Genomic DNA, 22,349 nt, shown 5'->3' with positions numbered 1-22,349 from the left:
GCGAGTTGGCCAACTCTGTCGTGACAGTTGGTAGTTTGACCCTAGCATAACAATTTGAATTAAACCAAGACATTTTTAACCATATGGGTAATAATAAAAAAATAATGGTTTGTCCAATCATCACCCCTTCCCCGCCACCATTTGATAATTTTTTGAAGGATCCTTGCCATCAGTGACAATGGTTTCAATGTTTAAGTGTGTTGTGTCGACCACCTACGTGTTTATCAAAACTAATAACAACAATACCAATACAAACAGTGCGCAAATATCTTTAATTAAATAAACATTCAGTGCATTCTGTTTACATAAAGTATACTTTACAGGCGCGGATCTAGAATTTTCTAGTAGGGGAGCCCAGGCGCGTGTTCAGGGGGAGGGTTTCGGTGGTCGAAACCGCTTCCTGCTGAAGAAAATTGTCATTTTATATTTCTCAATACTTTTTCCATGGGAGCATGACTCGACCCCCTCCTATAAACTTCGGTCACCACAATCTGGACCCCCCCCCCCCACCCCCTACTAAAATTGCTGCACACGCGCCTGGAGGCCCGAAACGTTAATATACTGTAGTGGGATGGAGCTGATAAACTAAATTTCTCACCTTATGTATAAACAATTATTATTACTTGACAAATTAATTAAAATAGGAGTTGGGAGAGGGGTGGGGATGGGTGGGAGGGAAGGGGACGGAGGGAGGCGGACCGGGTGTCATGGGCCCGGGCTTAAATCCGCGCCTGCTGTGTGTATGCTTAAGGTGCTACATTGTGTTAGTGTCTGAATACAATTTGGTGGCATCTTGGTACTGTCATATAGAATGTTAACACGGCTATATTATGCCATATGATTATATAATTGGTTTACACATGGGTGTGAAATAATTCTTTGAAAGTCTTAAAAAGTATCAAGTGCAGGATCTCTTTTAGTTGATTATCTGGTGCTAAATGATGCCAGGACAACGTCTGCAAAATAAAACAAAGTAAAAAGTAAATGGACAAACCATCCAAGAAATAAATAAAGAGACCAATAAAGCAATAAATAAATAACCAACAATGTAGCAAAGAAATAAACAATTAAACAAAATTAAAGTAAGTAACTAAATAACTATCTAAATAAATTAATAACAAATTGGGAAACAAAGATAAATATGAATAAACACATTAATAAGTAAGTAAGTAAATAAATAAATAAATAAATAAATAAAACCAAATATAAGTTATTTTGGGTGACAACATTCACCCACCCACACACACTCACTCTCTCTCTCTCTCTCTCTCTCTCTCTCTCTCTCTCTCTCCCACACACACACACACACACACACACACACACACACACACCACATCGAACTATTACCATTTATTATAGACATAGCTATGAAATATACAAATCTATAGAAAACGTAGATGTGATAAATATTCGGTGAAAAGTCATAATTGTAATGTATTTTAATTACAGTGAAACTATAGAAATCATATTTATACTTATGTCAACAACTTCATGATTCAATTACCTACATTGTAAATTATTACGTTTTAATTATATAGGACAATGTCGTTAAAACTTTCTTCGTTTTTAAATGTGATGAGTACCAATGCATCTGATCATAATTGAAAAAAAGAAAGAAGTAATTTAAACAATTGTACTTATAAAAAAATGATCTGAAATGCAATTACGATACAATATCTAAAACTGATCGAGTACGAAGCTAAATAATGCTGACTCAGCGTCCTGTCGTTGAGTGTAAGTTAAAGTTACACTAGGAGTTCGATTCATGTTTTGTTATGGTGTTGTTGGTTTTTTGGGAAGATCGCTTTGTCAGGTATGTTTTTGCACAGCAGTATTATTAAATAATTATAAATTTAATAATTAAATAAAGATAATTTTTATTCATTTTGGTTTTTCAAAAGTCCTAGGTCTAGTAAAGTTTCTGTTCTGGAAAAGTTGCAACAGAACAAATATAATATCATACATATTTTCACTCATTGAATGGTATTGTACTATAATGTATTATATTACACAAGAATGCATTATGCTATGTACTGTATTTGTACAGTGGTACAGCGCTCGCTTGATGCGCGGTCGGTGTGGGATCGATCCCCATCGGTGGGCCCATTGGGCTATTTCTCGTTCCAGCCAGTGCACTACGACTGATTTATCAAAGGTCGTGGTATGTACTACCCTGTCTGTGGGATGGTGGATATAAAAAATCCCCTGCTGCTAATCAACAAGAGTAGCCTATGAAGTGGCGACAGCGGGTTTCCTCTCTCAATATCTGTGTGGTCCTTAACCATATGTCTGACGCCATATAACCGTAAATAAAAATGTGTTGAGTGCGTCGTTAAATAAAACATTTCTTTCTTTGATTGAATTGAACAGCACTGTATTCTATTGTACTGCATTTCATTGCAAGGCATTGCATTGTATTGTATTGTATTGTATTGCATTGTATTGTATAGTATAGTATAGTATTGCATTGCATTGTATTGTATTGTATTGTATTGTATTGTATAGTATAGTATAGTATAGTATTGCATTGTATTGCATTGTATTGTATAGTATAGTATAGTATTGCATTGTATTGTACTGTGTTTGATTGGATTGGACAGCATTGCATTGTATTGCATTGTATTGTATTGTAATGTGATGTATTGTATTGTATTGTATTGTATAGTATTGCATTGCATTGCATTGTATTGTATTGTATTGTACTGTGTTTGATTGGATTGGACAGCATTGTATTGTATTGTATTGTGTTTGATTGGATTGGACATCATTGTATTGTATTATATTGTATTGTATTGTATTGTATTGCATTGTATTGTACTGGGTTGGAATGAATTGACTTAGTCTAGATATTCTACCTTTCGTGCTGTTTACTCTGGAATAATATCTGCGGGCTCCTGTGGTGCCTCGTTCACCATTGTCTTCTCACAGAACTCGATTATCTCTTCGAGAAGAGGACCCTCGTCTTCGCCTTCTGGCAGGTTCCTTTTAAGGAGCTGCGTCAGGGCCCTCACCAGTTTATCGTCGATGTTCGCTTCCTTCCTCAGTTGTTCAACGTTCTCCAGCACTAGAGTACACTTTCTGGCAAACTCATCCTCGATATGGGCTGAAGAATTAATTAATTAATTAATTAATTAATTAATAAATAAATAAATAAATAAATAAATAAATAAATAAATAAATAAACCTTTACTTTATTGACTGGTTGATTTATTGAAAAATAGTTCAATGGGTCCAACGACGGAGCTTAACTAAATGGAATTCCTTTTTTTTCTTCTTTTTTTTACAGATAGCTGAGGTGTGCACCAAAGACAGCGCTCTTGAACCTTAATTGGATATAAGCACGAAAATAACTATAAATGAAACAATGAATGAATATACATGTACCTTCAAATTGGTTATTTAAACCGAAGTCGAACGAGCAGGACGAGTCGAGAAGAAACTCAGTGAAACAAGTTCGCCCTTCTGTTATTGAGTGTCGGCCTGCTAATTTGGCCATCCAGGTAAAATAACTAGCAAACAGAAGAAATATATACCTAAGTCGATTACTTCATTTCCATGTTGTTGCGGTCCACTGCCCTGATGTTGCGCACTGCCCTGTCGTTGCGGACCACTGCCTTGCCCTGGTCGCATGCCTCCGTGCATCATACGTTTCGGTTGCGAATTATCTCCCTGTTCTCCCTGATTCATGTTAGAATACCTCTCCTGACCCTGGCCATGGTCATTGCCCTCTCTGTACCCTGGTCCCTTGCGGTCGTTCATCATACGTTTCGGTTGCGAATTTTCGCCCTGTTCTCCCTGATTCATGTTAGAATACCTCTCCTCGCCCTGGCTATGGCCATTGCCCTCTCTGTGCCCTGGTCCCTTGCCTTCGTGCAGCATACGTTTCGGTTGCGAATTATCGCCCTGTTCTCCCTGATTCATGTTAGAATACCTCTCCTCACCCTGGCCATGGCCATTGCCCTCTCTGTGCCCTGGTCCCTTGCCTTCGTGCATCATACGTTTCGGTTGCGAATTATCGCCCTGTTCTCCCTGATTCATGTTAGAATACCTCTCCTCACCCTGACCATTGCCATTGCCCTCTCTGTGCCCTGGTCTCTTGCCTTCGTGCATCATACGTTTCGGTTGCGAATTATCACCCTGTTCTCCCTGATTCATGTTAGAATACCTCTCCTCACCCTGGCCATTGCCATTGCCCTCTCTGTGCCCTGGTCCCTTGCCTTCGTGCATCATACGTTTCGGTTGCGAATTATCGCCCTGTTCTCCCTGATTCATGTTGGAATACCTCTCCTCACCCTGGCCATTGCCATTGCCCTCTCTGTGCCCTGGTCTCTTGCCTTCGTGCATCATACGCTTCGGTTGCGAATTATCACCCTGTTCTCCCTGATTCATGTTAGAATACCTCTCCTCACCCTGGCCATTGTCATTGCCCTCTCTGTGCCCTGGTCTCTTGCCTTCGTGCATCATACGTTTCGGTTGCGAATTATCGCCCTGTTCTCCCTGATTCATGTTAGAATACCTCTCCTCACCCTGGCCATTGCCATTGCCCTCTCTGTGCCCTGGTCTCTTGCCTTCGTGCATCATACGTTTCGGTTGCGAATTATCACCCTGTTCTCCCTGATTCATGTTAGAATACCTCTCCTCACCCTGGCCATTGCCATTGCCCTCTCTGTGCCCTGGTCTCTTGCCTTCGTGCATCATACGTTTCGGTTGCGAATTATCGCCCTGTTCTCCCTGATTCATGTTAGAATACCTCTCCTCACCCTGGCCATTGCCATTGCCCTCTCTGTGCCCTGGTCTCTTGCCTTCGTGCATCATACGTTTCGGTTGCGAATTATCGCCCTGTTCTCCCTGATTCATGTTAGAATACCTCTCCTCACCCTGGCCATTGCCATTGCCCTCTCTGTGCCCTGGTCTCTTGCCTTCGTGCATCATACGTTTCGGTTGCGAATTATCGCCCTGTTCTCCCTGATTCATGTTAGAATACCTCTCCTCACCCTGGCCATGGCCATTGCCCTCTCTGTGCCCTGGTCCCTTGCCTTCGTGCAGCATACGTTTCGGTTGCGAATTATCGCCCTGTTCTCCCTGATTCATGTTAGAATACCTCTCCTCACCCTGGCCATGGCCATTGCCCTCTCTGTGCCCTGGTCCCTTGCCTTCGTGCATCATACGTTTCGGTTGCGAATTATCGCCCTGTTCTCCCTGATTCATGTTAGAATACCTCTCCTCACCCTGGCCATTGCCATTGCCCTCTCTGTGCCCTGGTCCCTTGCCTTCGTGCATCATACGTTTCGGTTGCGAATTATCACCCTGTTCTCCCTGATTCATGTTAGAATACCTCTCCTCACCCTGGCCATTGCCATTGCCCTCTCTGTGCCCTGGTCTCTTGCCTTCGTGCATCATACGTTTCGGTTGCGAATTATCGCCCTGTTCTCCCTGATTCATGTTAGAATACCTCTCCTCACCCTGGCCATTGCCATTGCCCTCTCTGTGCCCTGGTCTCTTGCCTTCGTGCATCATACGTTTCGGTTGCGAATTATCGCCCTGTTCTCCCTGATTCATGTTAGAATACCTCTCCTCACCCTGGCCATTGCCATTGCCCTCTCTGTGCCCTGGTCTCTTGCCTTCGTGCATCATACGTTTCGGTTGCGAATTATCGCCCTGTTCTCCCTGATTCATGTTAGAATACCTCTCCTCACCCTGGCCATGGCCATTGCCCTCTCTGTGCCCTGGTCCCTTGCCTTCGTGCAGCATACGTTTCGGTTGCGAATTATCGCCCTGTTCTCCCTGATTCATGTTAGAATACCTCTCCTCACCCTGGCCATGGCCATTGCCCTCTCTGTGCCCTGGTCCCTTGCCTTCGTGCATCATACGTTTCGGTTGCGAATTATCGCCCTGTTCTCCCTGATTCATGTTAGAATACCTCTCCTCACCCTGGCCATTGCCATTGCCCTCTCTGTGCCCTGGTCCCTTGCCTTCGTGCATCATACGTTTCGGTTGCGAATTATCACCCTGTTCTCCCTGATTCATGTTAGAATACCTCTCCTCACCCTGGCCATTGCCATTGCCCTCTCTGTGCCCTGGTCTCTTGCCTTCGTGCATCATACGTTTCGGTTGCGAATTATCTCCCTGTTCTCCCTGATTCATGTTGGAATACCTCTCCTCACCCTGGCCATTGCCATTGCCCTCTCTGTGCCCTGGTCCCTTGCCTTCGTGCATCATACGTTTCGGTTGCGAATTATCGCCCTGTTCTCCCTGATTCATGTTAGAATACCTCTCCTCACCCTGGCCATGGCCATGGCCATTGCCCTCTCTGTGCCCTGGTCCCTTGCCTTCGTGCATCATACGTTTCGGTTGCGAATTATCTCCCTGTTCTCCCTGATTCATGTTAGAATACCTCTCCTCACCCTGGCCATTGCCCTCTCTCTGCCCTGGTCCCTTGCCTTCGTGCAGCATTCGTGTCAGTAGTGAACTACGCATAAAATATCTGCCCTGAACGGTAGAGACAACAAGTACAAGGAGAAGAGGACTGAAAATATACATCTTCATTTCTGAAAATAATATAACATAATGTGAAAATATTAAAAAACAGAAAATAAAATAACATAACATAATGTGAAAATATTTTTAAAAACCCATAAAATAAAATAATGTGTAAATATTAATTCATGTTATCTATAAAACATAATATAAACGAATGTGCAAATATTAGTTTATTCTGCAAACACTGTTTCTAATGATATAGTATGATGACCGACAAAGCAAAGTCATACACGTATAGTACTATTAGTAGCAGGATATAAGTTTGGCATAGCTACTTATGCTCAAGTTATATTCTGCTACTAATAGTACTATATAATGTAACATTACAACATCGCTCTAGGTAATCGTTCAATATAGATGAAATATGGTCTGCAGGATAAAGATAATAATTAGTTAATGACATAGGATATTGACTGTATCCTGTTCGACCTCGGTGGCGTCGTGGTTAGGCCATCGGTCTACAGGCTGGTAGGTACTGGGTTCGGATCCCAGTCGAGGCATGGGATTTTTAATCCAGATACCGACTCCAAACCCTGAGTGAGTACTCCGCAAGGCTCAATGGGTAGGTGTAAACCACTTGCACCGACCAGTGATCCATAACTGGTTCAACAAAGACCATGGTTTGTGCTATCCTGCCTGTGGGAAGTGCAAATAAAAGATCCCTTGCTGCCTGTCGTAAAAGAGTAGCCTATGTGGTGACAGCGGGTTTCTTCTTAAAAAAACCAGTGTCAGAATGACCATATGTTTGACGTCCAATAGCCGATGATTAGATAAAAATCAATGTACTCTAGTGGCGTCGTGAAATAAAACAAACTTTACTTTGTATCTTGTTCAGGCCGAATAAGAAATTCTGATCGGCAAGTCTCGCCGATGTCCCATTCTTACCGTTACAGGATAAAGCCAACATCCACCGATTTCGTGGTAGAAACCTTTGCCAACAGCATATCAAGAGAATCGCTGGACTTACCGTTGCCAGCATTTATGGTCCTAATAATGACAATCCGCACTTTTATGAAAATGTTTTAGAAATAATATTTTTTCTGTGGTGATTTTAATTTTGTACTTAATCAAAGTTTATATACAAATAAGTATACGCATATCAACCATCCTAAAGCTAGAGCTAAAATATTAGAAGGATCTCGGGTATTTTATTGTTAGGTCCATTAATTACCGTTATAATTTAAACGAAATGTCCAACACACAAAAATTTGGAATTATTACATGTATACCAAAACCCACCTGGCTACCAATTACACTATTAAATTGTATATAAAAAATTGCCTCTGGCTGCATTGCTAACACAATTAAAAATGTGCTGTATAAAATAATTTCAAAAGATCAAACTGGGTTCATGAAAGGTCTATTTTTATCTGAAAATATAAGACTAGTCTATGATATAATGCAGTATACAGAAATTCATGCAATTCCAGGCTTATTGTTTCTGGTAGATGTTTTAAAAGAGTTTGACTACGTCTCTTGATCGTTCATTGAACAAGCACTTGAGTTTTTTCAATTTTAAAGTGTCAATTAAATCATGGATTAAAACATTTTATAATAATTCAGAATCAATGACATTACAAAATTGATTTCTGTCTGAAAGTTTTAAACTAGAAAGAGGTTGTAGACAAGGCAACCCACTTTCTCCCTATATTTTTATAACTTGCGCCGAGATACTAGCTATATTAATAAGAAATTCAAAAGATGTAAAATGTGTAAATATAAACGGGCAATAATATTTAATATCACAGTACGCTGATGACACCTCGTTCATTTTAGATGGAACCCATACATTCCTGGATAGCACTTTAAAAATATTAGACCTGTATGCCAACGCATCTGGATTACAAATAAACTACTCAAAATAAAAATAAATCATCTGGATAGGCAATAAAAATATTCAAAAGATGTTTTCCATCATCCAGAATGGAAGTTAGAATGGATGTAGAAATAGTTTCCTTACTAGGAATACATTTTTCAGTTAATGTTGAAGAAATTATTCAAACGAACATTGAACCGAAGTTAATGGAGATGAAAAAATTATTAATACAATGATCCACTCGAAAATTAACTCCACTGGGTCGCATCGTTGTTATCAAAACTTAATAATTTAAAAAACCCAACACATTTATTAATTGCATTACCAAATGTAGCAGATCAAGATACAAATAATTAAAATGTTTTAAAAATTTTATTTGGCAAAACAAACCAGAAAAAGTCAAAAGAGAAGTACTAATGCAAGACTATGTAAGTGGAGGCATCAAAATGCTAAACATTACAGACTTTACAACTGCGTTAAAAGCTACTTTTAATATCAAACTCGAAATGGACAAATCTTTTCCAAGCTATGAAACTTTTAAGGACAAAAAATATAATTAAGTATTGAGATTATTATATTCAACTAAAAAATTAAAAACATTAAAAATGTTTTTTCGAAAGATGTATGACAAAGCTGGCTTACTTTTCAACAGAAAGAAACGCTTGATAATAATGAAGATTTACCGAGCATAAACATTTGGTACAAAAGTAAAATTTAAAAAGATGGCAAACCTTTTATTTATATGAAGTATTTGCAAAAAGGCATAGTATTTATTCAAGATCTAATAGACGAAAATGGGACATTAATGAGTTACAATACATTCATAACAAAATACTAAGTGCAATCCAATTTCTTAGAATATGCTTCTTCAATAAGAGCCATTAAATTATTTATCAGTCAAACAACAAACTCAAACATCCAACGTTTTAACACTGTCTGCAACCCGATTCTTCCGTTAACATAAAATAAACATATTGTAAACTAAAATAAACATATTGTAAACTAAAATAAACATATTGTAAAACATATAAACCTAAGTAAGCAAATATACACAATATTAAATCGCAATACAACAGTTCCTACGTCTCAAAAACGATATTAAGTATTGGGGTTTTAATTCACTTCACAATTATGGGGAAAGTATTATGCTCTACCATTCAAAACTATTAAAGACCCATCTTTATTATGGTTTCAATATAAAATTTTACACAGGATAACAGCTACAAATATATTTTTAAATAAAATAAAATATGTTGGTTGTAATATTTGCGATTTGTACCATCTTCTGCCAGAAACACTCGAACACTTATTTTATGAGTGCTCCAAAGTTACAGTACAATGGAAAACAGAAGATGAATGGGCATTAAAAATGTGAACAATTTCAATTAGATAAAAAAAAAGTGGTTTTATTCAGTACCATAACGAAAAAGCATTGTTTTATTAATTGGTTAATTATTAATATAAAGTACTACACACACACACATATATATATATATATATATATATATATATATATATATATATATATATATATATATATATATATATACAGATTGTAAAATACAGTATTTTATAAAAACAATTGTCTATATAAAGACTTCGATAATCAGTGTGAATCTTGGCAATAGTTCATCAAACAAATTGTATAAAATCATTTATAGACCCATTAATAACAAAATATACGAATATACTAATAAGCATACTTTTATGCCAAATATCGCCAGTTGGGAAAACGCATCTCAGCTTTCTACAATTTCTTTTCTTTTTAAGATTTCATTGATCTTATTTATCTTTCAAGAAAGTTTTTTTCCTTTTTTTTCTATTTCTTGTACTCTTTTTCCTAGTTTCCAGAATATTTCCCCGTCAATTATGTAAGGCGTTTGCTTTGCTAATATCCCGTTTTACACTTCATATTATTGAGTTTTAAACACATACCAAGTCAAATAAAGTATTTTTTGGTTTTTGTTTTACTAAATATTTGAAATAAATAGAAATGTTTCTTAACGAATTACATAGATGAAATCCCATTTTAACACGAGGGTGAAAACAATATGCTAGAACAGCCGAGGTATGCAGTTTCATCTGCATATATGGACACAACAGTGCTTTACCTCGTTGTCTTCATACGTGTTTCAAATAATCAGATTTAGCTTATACAATTTGATGATAATTAGTAAAGAAACTTTCGTAAATATATGAATTTTAATTTTATTCATAGATTTATATACCAATTCATCGATTCCCTTTTGACGCAAGCGTACTAAAGTTTTAATTGCTAAAACTATTTATGCAATAAAAAATATTAATATGCAATAAACATGTTAATATATTATTTAGACAAACAAATAGTTAACATCATTTAAAATAAGTTTTAATTTCTAAAACTGTATACAATAAACATGTTAATATATTATTTAGACAAACAAATAGTTCATATCATTTAAAATAAGTTTTAATTGCTAAAACTGTATGTAATAAACATGTTAATATATAATTTAATAATATAATAACCAATACGTACTGGAAGGAATCAGTGTCTCTGGTCAATGTTTCCAGTAAATGATGGGGCTCGGTGAATCTCTCCCATCTTATAGAGAAGCCAGCTCTATTGTTGACGCTCATGACGTCTCTATCCTCTTATCGAGAGAAAGTCTTCACAGGACAAACACAAAGGGGTGCAAAATGCTCCGGGGCGCATTGTTATTGTGTCACAACATCCAGTGTACTTGACGTCAGGAACCCCATAATTATACATACGTTCATCAGGCTGTTTCACGTAGATAGAGCCATGGACGTGTGTGTGTGTGTGTGTGTGTGTGTGTGTGTGTGTGTGTGTGTGTGTGTGTGTGTGTGTGTGTGTGCGCGCGCGCGTGTAGGTCATGTATGTCTAAATGTATGAATATCTATATATTGTATGTATGTTGGGGTTGAATAGCATATATATATAAGAGCTATTAATTCACTGGCAGAGGGGATACAAATCGTTTTTGGCCTCACTAATTGTATCATGCCGTCGCTGGGTCTTGAACCTATTGCACTGAATCGCTCGCAGTTTCCAGACCACTAACGTAACAACTCGGCCACCGGATCATTCTTATATATAACTCAACTATATGCATGGGGTCTACAAGTTACGCGGTCGATCCCGCTTACGTGCATGAAACAGTGGGCAGACCTGGCACTGCCTAGTATGTATTAATGCATGAATATCTATATATTGTATGTATGTCGATGTTGTCTGTTACATACATAGATATTAACGCACTGGCGTAGGGGATAATTAAAATTAATTCTTTCTGGCCTCACAAATTGTCCCGTGCCATTTCTGGGACTCGAACCTATGGCACCGACTCGCCCGCAGACTTGCCAGACTTGCAGACTTACCACGATACCTTTTGGACAGCCTCCAATTGAAGAAATGCGGTACGTTGTCGTTTAAGCACACGTTCCTTTCCATTTTTGTGTTATTACAATTCAAGTCTGTATCTTATTACAATTCAAGGCAGCTCTGGTTATTACAAATCAGGGCAATTCTTTGTTACAATTCAAATCAGCTAGTTTATTACAATTCATGGACGTTTTTATTACAATTCAAATCAGTATTACAATTCAGGGCAGATTTTATTACAATTCAAGGCAGGTATTACAATTCAGGTATTTATTACAATTCATGGCACTACACACTCCTTTGATATACCATATCCTAGACTGCACAATAAATCCTATATATACACCTTATGTGATTAACTACACGTGTTTTTTTTTCAAAACTATCAAATATAATATGTACTATGCATTGGCGAAACTTGTATACGTTTTTGTGTTCACAAGGATCAATTTCTTCTTGGTGCCTCTTTACAATACATATAATTAAACACAACTCGCGAGTGAATTAAAAATGCAGTTATGCTTGTATTTGAACTCTGGACTTGATTTTATAAGACTGAAAGAAGGAACGGCAGCTTTGAAGGGACATTCCTGAGTTTGCTGCACTTTTTAAGATGTTATCGAGTAACAGAGACTTTTTAACGATTGTAATTACATATCAAATATTTATTTTTTTGCATAAAATATTAGTGGCTGTATATTAAACATGTTTCTGATCGTTCTTATATATGTATTAGGTTAAATTTTATTTTATTTTCTAAAATGTAATTTTTTCGTACGTACGAAATTATTTGAAGACAAAATCCAGTTTGGGCTTCTTACAAATATTAAGACGACCAGAAGCACATTGAATATACAGACACTGATATTCTAACAAGAAAATATATTTAATATGCAAGTTTAATCGTAGAAATATTTTATTAGTCGGAAACATCTTACAATGCAGCAAACTCAGGAATGTCCCTTTAAGAGAAACATCTTACAATGCAGCAAACTCAGGAATGTCTCTTTAAGAGGCGCTATGTCTTTCGTTCCCCATCATTCTCCGTGACTATTTAATTTTTTTTTTTTTTTAGCTCCACTTATCATATGAAAGGAAAAGAAATGTTTTATTTAACGACGCACTCAGCACATTTTATTTACGGTTATATGGCGTCAGACATATGGTTAAGGACCACACAGGTATTTAGAAAGGAAACCCGCTGTCGCTACTTCATGGGCTACTCTTTTCTATTAAGCAGCAAGGGATCTTTTATATGTAACAACCCACAGACAGGGTAGTACATACCACGGTCTTTGGTGTGCCAGTCGTGGTGCACTGACTGGAACGAGAAATAGTCCAGTCGGCCCACCCACGGGGATCGATCCCAGATCGACCGCGCATCGAGCGAGCGCCTTACCACTGGGCTATCTTATCATATGAAATTCCATAGTATCAATATTGTAATATCTTAAATGGCTCCCCATAATCTATCTTAATGAAGATAATCAGTCTCCTCAAATTTCCTTTCATGTCAGGGTCTGCAAATGTAGCAGGTTTTTAATAAAACGTTTCTCAAAATTCTGTTGACGCTGGGGTAAATAATCTAAATTTATGATACGTATCGTGCTACTAGACACCCATATTGCGATATAAAAATTACCGTAGTACCCAGTGGCGGGGGCAAGGGGGCCATGCTCCCCCCATCATACCTCTTTTTATTTTACTGTATTAAATTTTATAAAATCATACATACATACATACATACATACATACATACATACTATGTATGTAACAGTCAACCTCGACATACATACAATATATAGATATTCATACATCAATACATACATGTACTAGCCAGTGCCAGGACTGCCCACTGTTTCATGCACGTAAGCGGGATCGCCCGCGTAGATTGTAGGCCCCATGCATGTGGTTGAATTAAAAAGCATCATTTTTATGGATGCCTCAATAGCTCAGAGTGCATCGTGGTTAGTCTTGCAATTTGCGGTCGATTCGGTGCCACATGTTCGAGTCCCAGCAACGGCATTGGACAATTTGTGAGGCCAGAAAGGATTTAATTATCCCCTGCGCAAGTGCGTTAATATCTATGTATGTAATAGTCAACCTCGACATACATACAATATATAGATATTCATACATCAATACATACTAGCCAGTGCCAGGTCTACCCACTGTTCCATGCACGTAAGCGGGATCGACCGCGTAGATTGTAGACCCCATGCATATGGTTGAGTTAAAGAACTTCCTTTTTTATGGAAGCTTCGATAGCGCAGAGCGTATCGTGGTTAGTCTTGCAACTTGCGGGCGATTCGGTGTCACAGGTTCGAGTCCCAGCAACGGCATGGGACAATTTGTGAGGCCAGAAAGGATTTAATTATCCCCTGCGCCAGTGCGTTAATATCTATGTATGTAACAGTCAACCTCGACATACATACAGTATATAGATATTCATACATCAATACATACATACATACATACATGGAAGCTTCGATAGCTCAGAGCGTATCGTGGTTAATCTTGCAATTTGCGGGCGATTCGGTGCCACAGGTTCGAGTCCCAGCAACGGCATGGGACAATTTGTGAGGCCAGAAAGGATTTAATTATTCCCTGCGCCAGTGCGTTAATAACTATGTATGTAACAGTCAACCTCGACATACATACAATATATAGATATTCATACATCAATACATACATACATAGTATGTGTTGGCCCCTCAATATGGGTTGCCCCCGCTCCCGCCCCCCCCCCCCCCCCCCCGCCCCCAATATAAAATCCTGGCTATGCCAGTGGTAGTACCCATCCCTGTTTATTAATCGTATTGTTATTTTGTTGCCTATTCACATCATCGTCTTCTGGAGCTATAACTAACCTGAATGTCACTTTTCGCTCAACAAAATACACTATACCTTTTGTCAACACCTTGCTTGTAAGCATTGTGCGTTCAAGGCCTCCAGTAATGTATGAACATAAGGAATTATTGTGCCAAGCCAAACAGTGGGGGTTAAAGGCATGTGAAAATCAATGAACCGTGATCGTTCGTCCATTGAAGGGTAAAATGCAATGAGCGTGCCCTGACTCTGTTTACGACTGCTAGAAGCCTCCTTGTACTGATTCGGGCCGTGATTTCAATTTACTATACGTAATTCGATGGTGGTGTTGACGGGTCTTTTCAAAATGAAATCATTTTTTTTTTCAAACATGGGGTTCGTTGAACTTGGCAATCATGACAGCCACACACGATCAATGATGCAAGAACCCCGTGGGAAAATATTTTGGAAACTGTTTGATTCCAGTATGGGTGGGAAGGGGTGGATGGGAAAATATTTTTGAAACTATTTGGTTCCAAGATGGGTGGGAAGGGGTGGATTGGAATTTTTTTTTGAAACTATTTGGTTCCAGGATGGGTGCGAAGGCTGGATGGATGGGAACATTATGGAAACTGTTTGGTGGGAAGAGGTGGATGGTGAAATATTTTGCAAACTGTTTGGTGGGAAGGCTGGATGGATGGGAACATTTTGGAAACTGTTTGGTGGGAAGGGGTGGATGGGGAAATATTTTGGAAACTGTTTGGTGGGAAGGCTGGATGGATGGGAACATTGTGGAAACTGTTTGGTGGGAAGGGGTGGATGGGGAAATATTTTGGAAACTATTTGGTGGGAAGGCTGGATGGATGGGAATATTTTGGAAACTGCTTGATGCGCCCCTGCGCGTGCTGTAACCTCACCGTGGTGCAGGGGTGTAACATTCTCTTTGAGAATGGCCAATACAGCACAAATTGAAGTTTAGAGTAAAATTCGGTGTCCGTAAAATTCTGTGATATTTGTATTTGTATTTTTGGCACAGTTCTTTACACTGTTTTTGTTTAAACCTTGAATTTTTATATTGATGTTGATCATCACTTTATTTATTTGCATTACCATAGTTTGACACCCAATAGCCGATGTATTTTTCGTGCTGGGGTGTCGTTAAACATTCATTCATTCATTCATTCTGCTTGGTGCGGGTGGATGGGAAAATATTTTGGAAACTGTTTATACCAAGGTAGCTCCAGGATGGTTGAGAAGGGATGGACACGTTGTAGACTAAAAATGAACCAGTAGCAACTATAATAAAACCTGTTTTGATGGATGGGAAGGTTACTCTCGGAATATATGGCCAAAAGAGTTTAAAATTAAAGTTTTGTTTAACGACACCAACAGAACACATTTATTTATGAACCATCGACTAAATTGCATGTCAAACATTTAAAGGGACATACCTTGGTTTCAACCCGTGAAAATTAACACTAAGTTTGGTTAATCTACAAACCTGTAACACATTTGAATAACGTTACATTTGAGTGAAACATAAGTCTGTGAATTTGAAATTGTGAAATACCCTCTAAAAATAGACTAAAACTCAACTCCATAACTGTTACTTCTCAGACGCACGTGCGTTTTTAAAAATATGAGAACTGCATTTTGTGATATTAAAAACACCAGGATGACCAAAAACACTTTAAAAAAAATCAAGTAAAGTATGATTTAAGTTATCAAAAACTGTTATAATAGTCAAAAATATGCGTTAGTGTTTAAAAACTAGGGTATGTCCCTTTAATCATGCTGACACGTAGTCTTCAGAAAGAAAGAAAGAAAGAAATGTTTTATTTAACGACGCACTCAACACATTTTATTTACGGTTATATGACGTCCGACATATGGTTAAGGACCACACAGAGTTTGAGAGGAAACCCGCTGTCGCCACTACTTGGGCTACTCTTTCCGATTAGCAGCAAGAAAGCTATTATTTGCGCTTCCCACAGGCAGGATAGCACAAACCATGGCCTTTGTTGAACCAATTATGGATCACTGGTCGGTGCAAGTGGTTTACACCTACCCGTTGAGCCTTGCGGAGCACTCACTCAGGGTTTGGAGTCAGTATCTGGATTAAAAATCCCATGCCTCGACTGGGATCCGAACCCAGTACCTACCAGCCTGTAGACCGATGACCTAACCACGACGCCACCGAGGCCGATCCGACTGTTGGATGTCATAATTCCGATATATAATCTTTGAGAGGAAACCGGCTACATCTTGTTCCATTAGCAGCAAGAGATCTTTTATATGTACTTTCCCACACACAAAAAAGAAAATTCCACGGACTTTGATATACCAGTGGTATGGCACTGGTCGAGGCGGAAAACCTCAGACAAACCCAGAATCAGACTATTCGACACAAGCACATGAGACGAGCGCTCTACCGACTGGTCCAGCACCTCTAACAATAAATCAATGGTCTAGATAATAACGGCATACAATGCCAAATAGAACTGGACCACATATTATCAAGTAGTGTTTGAACATTAACATGTATTCTCGTATTGTAAAATGTAACAGTAAATTTTATTTTGGGGGAATTGGATCCAACTAACGAAAATAGCATTCCTCCTCTCCCGCGATATGTTTGTTTATAAGAATTCATTTACATTAATTAATTAATTAATTACTACTACTACTACTACTACTACTACCTCTACTACTACTACTACTATAAAATAATATGTTTGTTTATAAGAATTCGTTTACATTAATTAATTAATTTCTACTACTACTACTACTACTACTACTACTACAACTACCACTATTGAAATAATATGTTTGTTTATAAGAATTCATTTACATTAATTAATTACTACTACTACTACTACTACTACTACTACTACTACTACTACTACTACTACTACTATTACTACTACTACTACTACTACTACTAATACTACTACTACCACCTCGGTGGATCCATTCAATTGATTATTTTTTTCTCGTTCCAGATAACCTTGCTGCATTAGGAAAAATGCAGCGGGTTTCTTCTGATGACTACGTGTCAGAATTACCAAATGAATGACATCCAATAGCCGATGACTAATTAATCAATGTGCTCTAGTAGTGTCGTTAAACAAAAACAAACTTTAACTTTTTATTGTAATAATAAGTATGATGATTTACTTATAAAGTAAAAGAATAATGTCGTGTTCTTTGTTATTGTTATTTTGTTTTCCAGAGCGTATTATTATTATTATTATTATTATTATTATTATTATCACTGCCCCCTTTCCTTTCTCTCCTTTGAATTCCATCTCCTTTCTTCCCGATCTGTCGACTCCTATCTTTCAACTTCTTTCGCTGTGTCCACCTCCACATCCCAGTCCTTGTCTCTCCAACCGCGACAGATGCTTGTCTCTTGTGGCTATCTGTGCCACACACCTGCCATTCCCCCATCAGCTTTTAGCTGTGGGCTTAGTCTGACCACTTCGGGGAGTGTTCAGTAGTTACTTCTGGTGTATTATTAATTTACTTTTCATTCATTCATTAATTCATTAATTCATTTATTCATGCATTCATTAATTTTTTGGGGATCGATCCCCGTCGGTGGACCCATTGGGCTATTTCTCGTTTCAGCCAGTTCAGTACAACTAGTATAGCAAAGGCCGTGGTATGTGCTATCCTATCTATGGGATGGTGCATATAAAAGATTCCTTGCCACTAATGGAAAAAATGTAGCGTGTTTCCCCTCTAAGACTATATGCCAAAATGACCAAATGTTTGGCATTCAATAGCCGATGATTAATAAATCATTGTGCTGTAGTGGTGTCGTTAACGAAAACAAACAAATAAACTTTCATTCATTCATTCATTCATTCATCCATTCATTATTTCGTTCTTTCGTTCATTCAGTTTGTTAAAGTTCTAATGTGTTTGCTTGAAGATTTCGCACACACGTACATGTAGGCCTAATTATTAACAATACCACCAGGCGAATGACGTCTGAGCGAATGACGGTGAACTAGTTTTCATGGACCCCTGCCAAGAGTTCATTACTCACAAGATCACGACATAACAATCTTCTTTTGAAAGCGAATACACCTGAATACAGATTAACGTTTACTCAGTCTATATTTAGACACATTTTGTATGTTACAACTAGATTAAAATCTATTATTGGAGGAAAGAACATTCTAAATTGGTGACCCGTTACTCTGTGCGTACGAACAGTTCATAGAGTTTAAAACTTAGGTACCTCGAGTTTGATGAAGGCCGTGAAAAAATAACAAATAAAACTAACAAACAAAAAGCACGTAACAAGCATCAATTAAGTTTATTAAATATCAAGTAACCCAAATTGCTCAGCCGTGAAATATTGTTAGTGCAATAAATGTTTACAGTATCCAAGTAATTTCTTGCTCCACAAGGTTAACTACTCCCATTCCCACTGCCTCACCCCCACAACAACCCCAAAACAACAACAACAACAACAACAACAACAAAAACACAAAAAACGAACAAAACAAATAATAATAATAGCAATAAAACAATAGAAACACCAACAAACAAATAAAATAAACAAACAAACAAATAATTGTCACTTGTTTAATATACAACCATCTAACAAATGATGAAATTATATGCATATGCCAAATTAATATTTCGTAAAAACAACCCAATAATATAAATAAACAAAATTAATATTTATTATGTTATAAATATTTCTTTAAATTATTTAAATTAATATATAATTGATAATAATGTAATAATAAACAAAAAATATACATTACATTAGTTTAGAAATAAACTCTCTCTTTGTCTCTCTGTCTGTCTGTCTGTCTGTCTGTCTCTCTCTGTCTGTCTATCTGTCTGTCTGTCTCTCTCTCTCTCTCTCTCTCTCTCTCTCTCTCTCTCTCTCTCTCTCTCTCTCTCTCTGTGTGTCTGTCTGTCTGTCTCTCTCTCTCTGTATGTCTGTCTGTCGCCGTCTGTTTGTCAACCTCTGTATGTCTCTCTGTCTCTATGTCTGTCTGTCTGTCTGTCTGTCTGTCTCTCTCTCTCTCTCTCTCTCTCTGTGTGTGTGTGTCTGTCTGTCTGTCTGTCTCTCTGTGTATGTCTGTCTGTCGTCGTCTGTTTGTCAACCTCTGTCTCTCTGTCTCTATGTATGTCTGTCTCTCTCTCTCCATGTGTGTGTGTTTGTGTGTGTCGGTCTGTCAGCATCTGTCTGTCTGCCCCCCCCCCCCCCCCTCTCTCTCTCTCTCTCTCTCTCTCTCTCTCTCTCGTTTGACAACTTGTGCCAAATCATATTGCAAATATATTACAATTATGCAACAAAATATGCTTTAATCAATCAACTTACATATGTTTTATTTGTGAATAACTTTAACCCACAGTGGGAATTCATTTAGCGTACAGGTATCTCAAATCCAGCCACAGATTCATACATGTATTCAGAAGTTATTGGCAATTATTCTCGCCGCCCAAGTCTATAGTGAAGCTCAAATGCCGTGGATTCTGTTTGTGGTAAAAAAGAAAAGAAAAAAAACAACCTTTTAAAAGTACCAAACGAAGTCACGACGTCAACCCAAGCTGAACGAGAGAAAAAACGTGCATGACTTTGTTGGCTGGGTCAAAAGTTGAAGGACCATGTAGTTGAGTCTGAAAATAATATTCTTGTTGATTTGTGGGATTATCTACATAAAAGAAACAATATTGCAAGCCTAGATAACTAACTACATGTCTATATATGTTTAAGAAGATTTCTGATTTGTTATCAGACCTCTTTGTCAGCTATCGTTTTGTCCTTTACAACCAGAAGGTCAAATATTCGAAATTGAAAACCCCCCAACAACAACCAAAAACAAAACAAAAAAACAAAAAACAAAACAAAAACAGTGACCAGAGAGAGAAAGAGCAAAACAAAAAGAAGAAGAAAAAAACAAACAAAACAAAAAAAGAAAAAAAAGAAAAGAAAAAGAAAACATGTTTGTTTTGTTTAACGACACCACTGGAGGGCATTGATTAATTAATCATCGGCTATTGGATGTCAAACATTTGGTTATTCTGACAAATAGTCTTGGAGAAGAAACCTGCTACATTTTTCAATTAGTAGCAAGGGATCTCTTATATGCACTTTCCCACAGACAGGAAAATACATACCACGGCCTTTGTTCAGTTGTGGTGCACTGGTTGGAACAAGAAAAAAAAATCCCAATCAGCTGAATGGATCCACCGAGGTGGTTCCATCCTGCGACGCAAGCACCTCAAGCGAGCACTCTAACGACTGAGCTAAATCTCGCTCAGGAGCAAAAAGAGGATTTGTATGAGATAGATAGACAGAGAGACAGAGAGACAGATAGAGACACCGAACGCTAGAGATGGAAAGAGATACAAAGAAAAAAAGAAAAAAGGATTAGCTCCAGTCTTCTTTAATTCACTCTAACTTATTTTTCGTGCTTATATCCAATTAATGTTCAAGCACGCTGTCTTGGGCACATAACTCAACTAGCTGGGCTATCTTTCCAGGACAGTGGGTACAGTGTCCTCAGGTCAGGTCAGATTATTGGGTTTTACGTGCACATTCAGAGCAAGCTGTTGTAGCGCACGCCTGTCATGGGCGTAGGTGCCGGCTCCTCCGTCCAGGACAGGATATATGGGAACTCTTTTTACGTGCTCATATCCAATGAAGGTTCAGGCACGCCCATCCTTGACTTAACCTCTGACTTGACCAGTGACTAATTCCGGAACAGGAGGGGGGGGGGGGGGGGGGGGGGTTTGAGGTGGGCAGAATTTGGAAACGTTAGTTCCAAGTCGAGCATGACATGTCTGGTCAAAAAACATTTCAATGCTCAACCAAAGTTTGAAGGTGATTTGAGCAATTTAGACAGACTACCAAAAATAAAGGGCGTTAGACTAATTATATATAAAAATAAACAAAGTTTTGGAATGACGGCCAAAAGGTTTTAAAGGGACATTCCCGAGTTTGCTGCATTGTAAGATGTTTCCGACTAATAAAATATTTCTACGATTAAACTTACATATTTTCTTGTTTAGAATATCAATGTCTGTATATTCAATGTGTTTCTGGTCGTCTTAATATTTGTAAGAAGCCCAAACTGGATTTTGTCTTCAAATAATGTCGTACGTACGAAAAAATCCTTTTTAGTACAAATATCAGATCAGAAACACGTTTAATATATAACCACTAATATTTTATGCAGAAAAATATATTTGAATAAATTACAGTCGTCAAAAAGTTTCTGTTTGTCAATAACATCTTAAAAATTGCAGCAAACTCAGGAATATCCCTTTAAGTCTGACAAAAGTCCATACTCACGGAGGCAAAGGTTCACAAAAAGGGTTACGGCGACGCAAGGAAAAAGAAAAGAAAGAAATGTTTTATTTAACGACGCACTCAACACATTTTAATTACGGTTATATGGCGTCAGACATGTGGTTAAGGACCACACAGATATGGAGAGGAAACCCGCTGTCGCCACTTCATGGGCTACTCTTTCCGATTAGCAGCAAGGGATCTTTTATATGCACCATCCCACAGACAGGATAGCACATACCACGGCCTGTGATATACCAGTCGTGGTACACTGGCTGAGACGAGAAATGCGACGCAAGGAAGTCCCTCGTATCCAGGTTGGGCACAAGAAGGTGGATGGTTGGTCTCGCTGTCAGCATTACTATCTTAGGTATCTTCCCGTAAGTAGTTATCCCCCCCCCCCCCCCCAGAAGCGTCCAGGACAGAAAGAGTGTCCTGTCAGGTCAGGTCACGTGCACATTCAAAGCAAGCTG

The 22,349-nt window shown here is 38.2% G+C and overlaps 1 protein-coding gene across 2 annotated transcripts; it reads right to left on the bottom strand.

Annotated features, from left to right (window-relative positions):
- Positions 1–253: 253 nt before the first annotated feature.
- LOC121390216 (spore wall protein 2-like) lies at positions 254–10,957 on the bottom strand. 2 transcript variants are annotated; one of them, XM_041521987.1, is made up of 5 exons: positions 10,878–10,957; positions 3,984–6,548; positions 3,534–3,632; positions 2,856–3,103; positions 254–956 (listed from the first exon to the last, which is right to left on the bottom strand). In XM_041521987.1, the coding sequence occupies exons 2-4, from the start codon at positions 6,544–6,546 to the stop codon at positions 2,868–2,870; spliced, it is 2,898 nt and encodes a 965-aa protein (XP_041377921.1). In that variant the 5' UTR covers positions 6,547–6,548; positions 10,878–10,957; the 3' UTR covers positions 254–956; positions 2,856–2,867. The 2 variants fall into 2 exon arrangements, with proteins under 2 accessions (XP_041377921.1, XP_041377920.1); XM_041521986.1 differs by having other exon boundaries at positions 3,534–6,548.
- Positions 10,958–22,349: the final 11,392 nt, after the last annotated feature.

This window comes from Gigantopelta aegis, chromosome 15, assembly GCF_016097555.1.
Source record: "Gigantopelta aegis isolate Gae_Host chromosome 15, Gae_host_genome, whole genome shotgun sequence".
Classification (NCBI taxonomy): Eukaryota; Metazoa; Mollusca; class Gastropoda; order Neomphalida; family Peltospiridae; genus Gigantopelta; species Gigantopelta aegis.
Note: the sequence above shows the minus strand (reverse complement) of the source record. Positions and strands in the feature narration are given on the sequence as shown.